Raw genomic sequence first — 11,950 nt, forward strand, 5'->3', positions numbered from 1 at the left:
AGTGTAGATGCCCCGGGAACCCCTGCCCAGGCTCCACCTGCACTGCAAGGTGCTCTGGTCTCCCCAGGTCCTGTGTGAGATATGCCAATCCCAGGCCAGCACCTCAGGTACACTGGGCCCCTAAAATGGCACTGGCTGTTTATGGTGAGACAGCTGATGACTGATGTCTGCCTAGAGACCTCCACTTTTTTGTTTTTGTTTTTTTTTGGGGGATTTTTTTTTTGGTTGGTTTGTTGCTTGCTTTGGGTTTTGTTTTTGGTTGTTGTTCTTCGTTGATTGGTTTGGTTTTTGTTTTGCTTTGGTTTGTTTTTTTTTGTTTATTTTGTTTGGTTTTTTATTTTATTTGATTGGGGATTTTTGTTTAGTTGTTTTTTTAACATATTAAAATTTAAAATAAAAAAGCCAAAAAGGGAATTATGGGGAAGTTTAATAAGGGAAGGAGAAGAAATATTGGTCTTCCCCTGTACTTCTATTACCAACACTCTATGATTTCATCTCCCTCATCATTCAGGAGTTCCCACCTCTCCTGATTAAATGTCCCTGTCCAAGGACAACTTTCCAGCACTGTCTGGACGTTTGCCCTCAGGTTTCTCCTCCACTTGCTCTTTGGTCATTCAGTGGCCTCTCAACTGTCTGGTTTCTGCTTTGAGCACCAGAGGAGAGGGAGGAAGGCCAGCAGCAGAGCACAGGCTGGTGGGCTCCAGAGAAGAAGACTTTGACATACTGGGGGATGGTGGGCAAAGTGGTGACATAGAAGTAGATCTGAGGGGTGAAGGAGCTCAGGAAATCTGATAATCCTTACAGGACATCCTGCTCCAAGCACAAGAATAATCTCTCCAAGTACACATGAAAAGAAGCATTTATCTCGTGAGGCTGCTCCTCTGCACTGATGGAGCTCCAGGGCAAAAAGGCAGCACACAGGAGGTGGGAGCAGGGGAAGCTGTAAAGGAGGAATTTAGAAACCTTGTCCATGGATGTGGGGATGATGCCAAAGCTGCCCTGGACTTGATACCTGCATCGGAAGGCAGCAAGATGAGATGACAGAGCTTCACTTGCAGTAAGAGAATAGACAGGGTGAACGTGGGTCTGCTGCTGAACTTCATAAGAGTAGAATCAGACGGGACTGAGATTCTTCATGGCTTCTTTGCCTCCATCTTCACCAGCAAGGTCTCCTGGGACTTGGTTCCTGAAGGCAGGAGTCTGGAGAACACCCAGCAGTGGATGGGGCTCAAGTCAGGGGTGACCTGAGCAAACTCAGACACCATTACAGAACAGGAGATGGGTCACTTGACCAGCTCCCTGAACATAAGTATCGCTGTGCTGTGGCACCTGAGATTGCCAGGAACACCCACCTCTTGGTCCAGAGGAGTGTGACTCCTCTTGAGGTGTCCTGGCCTGTCTCCACACTCACATGGTGATTTAGGTACCCACTTTTCTGACACATCAATATGAACTGGAGGCTGCTGATGCCACCTGTTCTGGAAAGGGAGGGAAGGGTGAGCAGGGAAGAAAATAGAAGAAATTTGGCTTAACTGCTGTTTAGTGTGGAAATGCTCTCTGTTTGGCTGTTCCTGAAATCTCCCTAATCATCCACACCAGACTTGAACCCTTTAGGAAAATGATGCATAGAGCCTGGCATTTAAGAGCATTTTAGATGTTAATGAGCCCTTTGGTGCCATGATACTGAACTGCAGATACTGAAAGAATGAACAAACCTCCAATGAAGTGAAAGCCAGAAGCAAACCCCAAGTTTCTGCCATGTGAGCCCTTGATGCTTGTTCATCACCAGAATGGCTGAGCCCTGACCTCTGGGATCTGGTAGATTTTTCTCCAATGTTTTTCAAGGCTTTTCCTGTGGTCAGTGTGAGTGTTTTCTGTTTTGGGGTGGGTTTTATGTCAAGTGCTGTTGCTGTAACTGCAAGGCTCTGGTTTCTGTGGAGTTGGAAATGTTTGTGAGTTCCTCACAACTCATCCAGCTTCTTTCATACACCTGGCAATGGTCACCAGTCACCTCAATGTCCCAGTCCCAAACTTGCTTGAATCCCCTATTTGGATCCATACCCATCACTGCAGGAGGTTCATGGATCCACCAGGCTCATGGATGATTCCTGAGGACCATCCAAGTGTGGGCAGTGTAAGAGAGGAGCAGAGCAGGGTCAGCTCATGGGCCATGACTGAGCACAGCCACCCCAGCAGCAGCCATTCCCCATCTCCCAGGCACAGCCATGCCCACAGCATGCAAATGGCACTGCCATGTATGATCAGTCCAAGAGAGGCCTTTCTTCCTTCCATATTCCCAGGAAAATCTTCCTCCTGTTTGTCCTCGACCTGCAGACATCAACTGCTTTCCATTTCTGGGCTCAGACATGGCTGGAAGGGTTCACTAAAGCCATCAGCCATCTCATTGCTTCTCCCTGACATGCCCTGACCCTCTCCCACACCTACAATGGCCAATCACGGCTGCTCAGGCCTCCCCCTCTTCAGAAGAGGCCTCGAGCTTCTTTGTTCTTCCTGATGCTTATTATAAACTTCCTCTCTCTCTCCAGAGTTCACGGGGAGCTTTCCTGTCCATAACAGCCCTTTATGACCATGTCTTACTAAATGGTTGTTGTTTTATGATCATTTGTGCAGAAAGGGCAGTCACAGAACAGCACCCAATATGTCAAAACTGATGCCGAGTGAAATGCCGTAAAGCCCTGATGAGTTCCCCCTGTGTCTGTGTCTCTCCTGAAAGGAGTCTGTCCCGAGAAGGGGATCCAGCTCCTGACACTCTCTGCAGAGGCACATGAGCAGTGTCCATCACCTGGGGACACAAATGGTGACGTTTGCCAGACCACCTGTCATCTGAACCACTTAGATGTATGTTTGTGGATGAGGTATGGAGCCTTATAGTGCAAATACCTATTTAATTGTCATTGCCAGAGGGGCTACCACAGATGCAGTGTACTATTTCACAGATACTTTATATAAGCATGTTAAAATTTATTTTTCTTTAAAAACTGTCATTGCTAGATAAATTACACAAACACTTGAAGAATTATTCCTGCCTTTAACATGATTATCATCAGAAGGCCACCAGCTTTGCATCTCAGGAAATGGGATCCAGAGTCCAAGGGCAGGATGGTTTGGGCTCTGTGCTGGGATCTGGAAACTGAAACGTGCTCCCATCTCCCAGCCCCCTGCCCTCCTCAGTGAGGGTGTGAGACATTCTGCCAGCGAGGGCTGAACTCACAGCCATGACCAGTATCTTATGTCCAACTGCAGCCAATGGTGTCCTGCCAGCTCAGGACTGGAGCTTCCATTGCTGGAGGTGTTTAAAAGATGTGGAGATGTGGCACTTTGGGATACGGTTTATTGGTGGACTTGGCAGTGTTAGATTTACAGTAGGACGTTGTGTTCTTAAGGGTCTTTTCCAGCGTAAATGATTCTCTGATTCTCTGATTTGGGTTGAAACCATCTCAATCCCATCACCTCCAGCTTCCCTCAGAGGCTGCTGTTGTGTGGCACAACTGTCCTGGCTCTCCAGGCAGGTTGGGCACTGGGTTGGTGCCTGCATTGGCAGTTTTCCCCTTCCTGGGGTAAAAGGCTGTTGAGCAGAGACAGTTGTAGATATTTGGGTCACGGGGGTTTGCAGCAATCCTGTCAAACTCTGAGCAGGATGAGCTTTGGTGCCCAGGAAAAATGGAGATGCTCTGGAGGATGTTTGTGAACAGTGGTGCTGTCACTAGTAACAGTAACAGGGAACTCCTTATTCTCACTGATGATCATGATGATTTAAATCTCTTTAATTTCAGTCCTAACAGTCATTCTTGCTTTTCAAAACATCTACTACACCTTAGCAGTTGTGTCTTGAAAGAATTTCTTAGAACAATGCTTTTTCTCTCACTTCTTTTTTGTTATAATAATTTAAAGAGTACACCTCTTGGACAGAATTACCCCAAGTTGTGCTTCTTTCATTATCTTTCTACCTTTTAATTATTTCTTGTGTGGTGTGATGTGGAGGTTGCATAGGAGAATAGTTTCTTTTTGAGACAAAGAAGGCCAAGGAACAGATCCCAGGTCAGAGCGAAGGCCAAAGGAAGCCAGAATCTTTATGTGTGTGCACTGAAACACACTGTCACCTGCATTTCCAGTCTCTGCAGTCCCAACAGTGCAGCAGAGCCTGGAGTTCTGAGCTCCCTCATCTGCCCTGTGTGACACGTGTAAAATGGAACTACCCCAGTCACATGGCTGGTTTTGATTCTCTTCACAGCCTGACGCACCACATGGGTCAGGAGACAAGCCAGGATACCCAACAAGGACTCACATACCCTTCACGTAGATATTAGGTGTTCCCTGGCATCTCAGCAGACATGTCACGCTGATATCTGGGTGCAAGGAGCTGGTTAAGTCCCTCATTTTCTTTTCTATAATGATGGATTTGTGTCTGGCTGATGTACAGACTCTGCATGGTTGCTGACACCTCTTGAACAACCTGCTCTGAAAGGGTTAACAACACAGGCTGTTCTTTCTGGAGAGGCATTAGGACAGCAAAAAATAAGATCTTGGCTCATGGCAAAAGAAAAAGGATGGAAAAGATGTGGTCAGGGCTGTTTAGGGGCACTTGTAAAGCAGCCCTGCACCTCATGTGAATTACTTCTGTGGTCTGGGAGAACCTGAGAGTTCTCCCTAATTTGAAAACATGAAGGGGAAGGAAGGACAGTGTTATTCAGGCTCCAAGGGAGCTCAGGAGGTGTCTTGACCAACCTTCTGCTCACAGCAGGGTCAGACCAGATTGCTCGGGACTTTACCCAAACACATCTTGGTCACTTTCTAGGACAGAGTAAGTGCGCACTTCTGGGAAACAGCTTCCAGTGCTGGACTGTCCTCATGACTGGAAAGTTTCTCCCTTTCAACAGCACCTTTCCAAGCCCAACCATCCAGATTGCTTTTTACCCATCTACTTGCACACTGACACAGACCAGAATTTACTGCCTTGGGTACAAGAATGTTGTGGGGGATGATGCTGGATTCCTTGCTGAACTCCACTGCTCTGCCCACGTCCACCACCCTGTCCTTTCCTCACAGAAAGCAAAGAGGATGGACAGGCACAACCTGCCCTGGGTAAACCCCATCACCTTCTCTTCCAGACACCCAGAAATGGGGTCCCAGTGGACATGCTCTGGGGCACAGCCCTTAGTTCCCCTGCTCACCCATGGGCCATTTTGAAAAGTGCACACACTGTGTGAGAGCTGCCAGTGGTCAGGGAGTCCCCCCAGTCTCCATGAGCTTTCACAGATGGTGGAGAGTGGCTTCACTGTGACATCGTCCTGCTGCCCCAGCTCCTAGGATGCTGCCCCTGTTGTCCCATAGACTGGAGAGGATTATGTTAGTTCCAGTGACCCCTGACTTGATCCCCATCCACTGCTGCTTGTTCTGAATCCAGCCACAGAGATCTCAGAGACCTTGCTGGTGAAGAGGGAGAACGAGAGGACACAGGGATTCTCACCTCTTATTATATTCATCAGTGGCCACACAGTGTCTTTGTTTCTCCTTTAACTATTCCTGCAGTAGTACTCCTGGAGCAGCTCCTCTGCACACGCAGCAGGGCTGAGGGCTCTGCCTGCAGCACCGAGGGCAGGAGAGCCAGGCACAGAGAGGGGAAAGGCAATGTGGGGGATTAGTTGCAGAGGGCTCATTGAGAGAGAAATCTTCACAGTTCTAACACGGTAAGTCTCTGGCTGTAGGACAATGCAGATGCAGTTCCTGGAGGGATCTCCTAAAGATGATACATCCCACAATTTATAGGATCTGTCAGGTCTCTCTCACAGTATTTCTCATGTAGAGGACAAGAACATGGTCCAGACCAGCGCTTCCCTGCTGCACTGTCAGAGGAACAGGGCATGATGGCAGCTTCTGATGAGGGTGATTGCAGGGGGAACACCCAGGGGTGCCCAGGGCTGTCCTGCAGAGCAGGATCCCTGCACCCCAGGGCTGTGCCGGGGCAGGGACTCTGCCGCCTGCCAGGGTCAGCGCTCAGCCTGCCTGGGAGATCCCATGGCAGCAGCTGTGGGGGGAAGGAGCGACCCCCGGCAGGGCAGGTAGGGAGCTTGTGGAGTTGAAGGGCGCTGTGTGGGTCAGGGCTGCTCAGAGCTCCAGATCCCCCCACAGACATGGCAGACGGTCCTTCTAAACAAGGACATCAATACAGGAACAGCTGCCAGGGAAGGAGTCTGTGCTTTCAGTTTTCCACTCTTGGTTGTCTGGGTGTGCAGTGGGAGATGGGGATTTATTTCTCTCATTGGAGAAGACACTGAGACCCCAGTTCTCGTTAGGACTTGTCTGAGCTGCTCCTGAGCCCCTGCACACACAGAGCTGCCCCTGGGCAGTGCCAGGAGGTGTGAGCAGGACAGAGCTGAGCACACAGCGGGTGGGACGGGGTCTGTGACACTGACAGGGAGCAGACCCAGGGACAGAGACACAGCTCCAGGCAGGACAGACATGGGCAGGGAGAAGGAGCTCCTACCAGATATGCCAGGGACAGGATTTAGGAAACCCCCTGCAATCCCATGCAGTGCAGACACATTTCCCAGTGCAACCCCTGGTCTCCTCTCCTCCCCAGCAGACCCTCTGCCCCAAAGCCGTGGGATCCAGGTCACAAGTCTCCACATCAGGAGATGGACCTCCAGGTGAAGGGTTCCTGGAACTTGGTACTCAAATAAGGTGCTAAAAATACTTGCTCTCCAGTGTCATGATGTGAGTGGCAGCAGCACAACCGGGTAAGGAGAAGCTTCCACAGCATGCCCGTCTGCCTTTCTGTCCTTGCTTTATTTTCTGGTAGCACTGCAGTGTCCTTCCCTGTTTCTCCACCTGTCCCTGCTGCTCTTGCTCTCTGGGGTTGGGGTGGGAGTGTGGGTCACTTCTTGTTCTGACACGAACTAGGGGTCTTGCCCCAAAGGTGTGTTCATGGAAACCAGATGCCCAAGCTGTCTTTTAAGCTGTGATGAACAGTTTTTTCTCACTTGGTAGCAAGAGAGAATGAGCTGAAACATCCCTCCATCGGGGAGGGGGTTTTCCATGAGAAATAATGTTTATTTTCCTCAGAGAAGTGTCTCCTAACTTGTCACTCTCCTTTCCTCCTTGCACAGGTCCTCATGCCACAGGCAGCAAATGCCCAACAGCAGCTCCATCACCCAATTCCTCCTCCTGCCGTTCACAGACACACGAGAGCTGCAGCTCTTGCACTTCTGGCTCTTCCTGGGCATCTACCTGGCTGCCCTCCTGGGCAACGGCCTCATCATCACCACCATAGCCTGGGACCAGCACCTCCACACCCCCATGTACTTCTTCCTGCTCAACCTCGCCCTCCTCCACCTGGGCTCCATCTCCACCATTGTCCCCAAGTCCATGGCCAATTCCCTCTGGGACACCAGGGCCATCTCCTACACAGGATGTATTGCACAGCTTTTTTTGTTTGTCTTTTCCTTTTCAACCGAGTATTTTCTTCTCACGGTCATGTTCTACGACCGCTACGTTGCCATCTGCAAACCCCTGCACTACGGGACCCTCCTGGGCAGCAGAGCTTGTGTCCACATGGCAGCAGCTGCCTGGGCCACTGGGTTTCTCAATGCTCTGCTGCACACGGCCAATACATTTTCACTGCCCCTGTGCAAGGGCAATGCCCTGGGCCAGTTCTTCTGTGAAATCCCCCAGATCCTCAAGCTCTCCTGCTCACACTCCTACCTCAGGGAAATTGGGCTTATTGTGGTCAGTGTCTGTTTAGCATTTGGCTGTTTTGTGTTCATTGTGGTGTCCTATGTGCAGATCTTGAGGGCCGTGCTGAGGATCCCCTCTGAGCAGGGACAGAACAAAGCCTTTTCCACCTGCCTCCCTCACCTGGCTGTGCTCTCCCTGTTTGTCAGTACTGTCACATTTGCCTACCTGAAGCCCTCGTCCATCTCCTCCCCATCCCTGGACCTGGTGGTGTCTGTTCTGTACTCAGTGGTGCCTCCAGCAGTGAACCCCCTCATCTACAGCATGAGGAACCAGCAGCTCAAGGATGACCTGAGGAAACTGATGACTGGATGGTTTTCTGCATCAATAAACTGCTCATCTGCTTCTGCGTAGTTGTTTCAATGTAACTACAGACCCAGCCTGTCATCTGGATTGTCTGTTGTTGTTAGTAGGGTTTTTATTGTGATAATGTTGTTGTCTGCTTTCCTAATTCTCTGTCTGCTTTTCTTTTATAGCCACTGGTTGTTTAAATGAGGAGCTGTGCTCTCCTTGTCTTTAAACAAAATAAAGGTCTCTTTAGAGACTCGTTTTTCACTATATCCTTCCTGCAAGGTATTTTTAGAGATTCAGGGATGGTTCCCATGATGGGTGGAAGGGAAAAGAGTCCATCATGTCAGCCCTGCCAGGGAGCACCAGCACTTGGTCTTCCAGAGCTGTTCTGGTTCCATTCCCACACTCTCCTTCTCATCCCTTGTGTTGGTGCAAGGCCTGAGTGCTCGGGCAGCTTGGTCACCGTCCTGCTGTGTGTCAGTCCTGTGAGCGCAGGCAGGGACAGGCAATGGGCACTGCTGTGACAGAGCTGGTCTTTGTAAAAGTACTTCTAAAAAGAAAACTGATCTTCTTAGGGCAGTGCCAAAAGGCTTAGTTGTTCTTCAAGCTTCTCTCAAGAACATACACAACAAAAGGGCTCAAAGATTGAACACCAGTGTACAGCTGCACAGTGTGTGTGTGCAGGGCTGGCACACAGCAGTGTCCTCTCACAGCCAGGCTCCTGCCAGGGACCTGCAGGACCTACAGAGCAGGGGCTGGGCTGTGCCCCTGTGCACTGGACACCCCACAGAAGCTGCCCCAGGACATCGTCATGGACTGGCCCCTCACAACCACCATTTCCAGCACTGGCCTCTCTCCCCAGCTCACAGACGTTGCTCTTCCCTCCGTGGGAAGCGCATGGGGTGTCTGCAGCCTGTGGGGAAACAGCCACAGTTCTGGGACAGTGCAGGATGGACTGTGGTGGACATGGCCAAGGGCGCTGGCAAGGCTGGATGTCCCTGAAAGAGCCAAGGTCTTTGTCCCCTTGGCTATGGCTGATGTCCCTGCCAGCGAAGCCTAAGAGGAGACACATGGTTGTCATGGCCATGGCACCCCATTGCCTCCTTGCACCCCCAGGGAGTGTCACACCATTGTCCTGCACTGGGCATTGCACTCCCCACAGCCCCAGGAAGAGCCCAGAGCCACACGTGAGGGACAGGATCTCCCTTCCCAGGGGCAGGGGCTCAAGGCTTGGCCATTGTCCTTCATCAGACAAACCAAGGGTTTTCTCAGCATCAGAGCTGCTGCACTTTGCCTTTGGCTGATGCAATCACTGCCTCCAATTATCTGCTCTAATGAGTCCCTGGGGAGGCTTTGTCAGTAACAGCCCTCAGTGGGGCCCATTAATTCTTCAAGGTACTTTGGAGTTTGCTCCTGACTTGGACTTCTTGAGCAGACTCTTCAGTCTGTCCTTGGTATCTGAGGTTCATGGACTCAGCACCAAATACGCCATGGGGCTCATTAAAACACAGAAAGCCCTAACGAGCGATGTTTCTTTCTGTAATTTTCTTTAAACCTTCCAGACTTGTAGAACTAACTGTAGACGTTTCAATGGGACACTTGATGATGAAGATTTCAAAGAAGATTTCATAAAGGAGGGTTTTTCTTTACAGGCTGTTTTCTGTCATTTTTCAGTGTATAGAAGAAGTGACAGCAGCATTCTACACTGGGCATTGATCCCGAGGGTCTCCTGAAGACATCTGGACAGGCAGGAGAAGAGTCCCTTGAGGCTGGACACTGTATGGACAACCTGGCTCCTCACCCCCACCCCCAGTCTGCCGGTTCCCTCATTGGCCACCAGAGATTGCATCACTTTTCCTACATCAGACTTCTCCACTGAGCTCTGCAGGAGATGCTGCAGCTCCTGTGCACCAGCTCCACCTGCTCTCCTGTGTAAACACTGCACAGTTTAATAAAGAGCAAAACCCTTTCCTCAGCTGTGTGTGTAAGCTGGATCTGATGAGGTCCAGCATCCACAAGGGACAGCCATACAAGAACTGCTTTAGACAGAGAGATAGGAGAGGATAGAAATAAACACAATGAACGTGTTGACTGCCATGTCAATTAGAGCTCTGAAGAACGGGGCAAGTTTGTAACTCCCTGAAGCTCAAAGCAGAAACCAGACAGTTGAGAGGCCACTGAATGACCAAAGAGCAAGTGGAGGAGAAACCTGAGAGCACTGGGAAGGGCAAAAGTCTAGACAGTGCTGGAAGGTTGTCCTTTGACAGGGACATTTAATCAGGAGAGGTGGGAACTCCTGAATGACGAGGGAGATGAAATCATAGAGTGTTGGTAATAGAAGTACAGGGGAAGACCAATATTTCTTCTCCTACCCTTAGTACATCTTTCATCAGCTGTCTCACCATAAACAGCCAGTGCCATTTCAGGGGCCCAGTGTACCTGAGGTGCTGGCTTGGGATTGGCATCTCTCACACAGGACCTGGGGAGACCAGAGAACCTTGCAGTGCAGGTGGAGCCTGGGCAGGGGTTTCCGGGGCATCTACACTGGCACCAGGTGTTTGTGTCTCTGGAGCTGAAGACATTTGTGTCCTAAATCCATGCCCAGTTCTGGAGAACTCTTTCCATTCCAAAGAAAAGAAACTCCCCTAGAAAGACTTTAAAATAAATAAATAAATAAATGAACAAACAAACAAATAAGTCAATAAATAAGTAAACAAGTAAACAAGTAAATAAATAAATAAATAAATAAATAAATAAATAAAAATGTAAATAAATACATAAATGCTTAAATAAATACATAAATACATACAAGAATAAATAGAAAGAAAGAAAAGAAAGAAAAGAAAGAAAAGAAAGAAAAGAAAGAAAAGAAAGAAAAGAAAGAAAAGAAAGAAAGAAAGAAAGAAAGAAAGAAAGAAAGAAAGAAAGAAAGAAAGAAAGAAAGAAAGAAAGAAAGAAAGAAAGAAAGAAAGAAAGAAAGAAAGAAAGAAAGAAAGAAAGAAAGAAAGAAAGAAAGAAAGAAAGAAAGAAAGAAAAAGTTGGCACCTTCCTTTGCTTTGGATCTTTGTCTTCAGTTCTTCTTATTTTAATATCCATTGACATCAACTGACATCTGATGGGCCTGCAGGCATGAAGCCAAGATCATGTTGTGTCTTGCACAGCACCCCATGCCCTCTGAACCTTCACTGCCCAGGACTCCTCACACATTGCCCAGAGCGAGTCACACTGAGGTGTTGGCTGGTTCACTGGCTGAGATGTTGGTTTAGATGGTCACCTACAGCACAGGTGGATCCTGCCCCATCATCGCCTGCTCTGCTCCAGTCTGAAACAGAGCCCGACATCACAAGGGGATCATGAGAGAACTGAGGTTGAAGGGACCTCAGGAGTCTGCAGTCCAGCCTGTCACCAACTGGGTCACACCAAGGTGTTCAAGCCTTGATTCAATCAGAGCTTTAGCAGGACTAGAGAAGTGATCATCTCTTTGTACTGGGCACTGGTGAGGCTGCACCTTGAATCCTGGGGTCAGTTTTAGGCCCCTCATGGCAAGGAAGACATTGAGGTGCTGGAGAGAGTTCAGAGGAGGGTGACAAGGCTGGTGAAGGGTCTGGAGCACCAGTCTTATGAGGAGCGGTTGAGGGAGCTGGGGCTGTTCAGCCTTGAGAACAGGAGGCTGAGGGGAGACCTTATTATTCTCTACAGCTGCCTGAAAGGAGGTTTTATCATGGAGGGTGCTGTCTCTTGTCCCACGTAGCAAGTGATAGGACAAGAGCAAATGGCCTCAAGTTGCACATGGGGAGGTTTAGATTGGATATGAGGAAAAAATTCTTCAGGGAAGGATTTTGAAGCAATGGAGCAGACTGCCCAGTGAGGTTGTGGAGTCCCCATCACTGAAGGTGTTTAAAACGCA

The 11,950-nt window shown here is 49.2% G+C and overlaps 1 protein-coding gene across 1 annotated transcript; it reads left to right on the plus strand.

Annotated features, from left to right (window-relative positions):
* Window positions 1-7,149: 7,149 nt before the first annotated feature.
* LOC309452750 (olfactory receptor 14A16-like) lies at window positions 7,150-8,106 on the plus strand (the record flags this gene model as incomplete). The annotated part of the gene is made up of 1 exon (XM_082077413.1): window positions 7,150-8,106. The coding sequence occupies one exon, from the start codon at window positions 7,150-7,152 to the stop codon at window positions 8,104-8,106; it is 957 nt and encodes a 318-aa protein (XP_081933539.1).
* Between the last annotated feature and the right edge of the window lie 3,844 nt (window positions 8,107-11,950).

Source organism: Streptopelia decaocto, assembly GCF_964273445.1.
Source record: "Streptopelia decaocto genome assembly, contig: HAP1_SCAFFOLD_129, whole genome shotgun sequence".
Classification (NCBI taxonomy): domain Eukaryota; kingdom Metazoa; phylum Chordata; class Aves; order Columbiformes; family Columbidae; genus Streptopelia; species Streptopelia decaocto.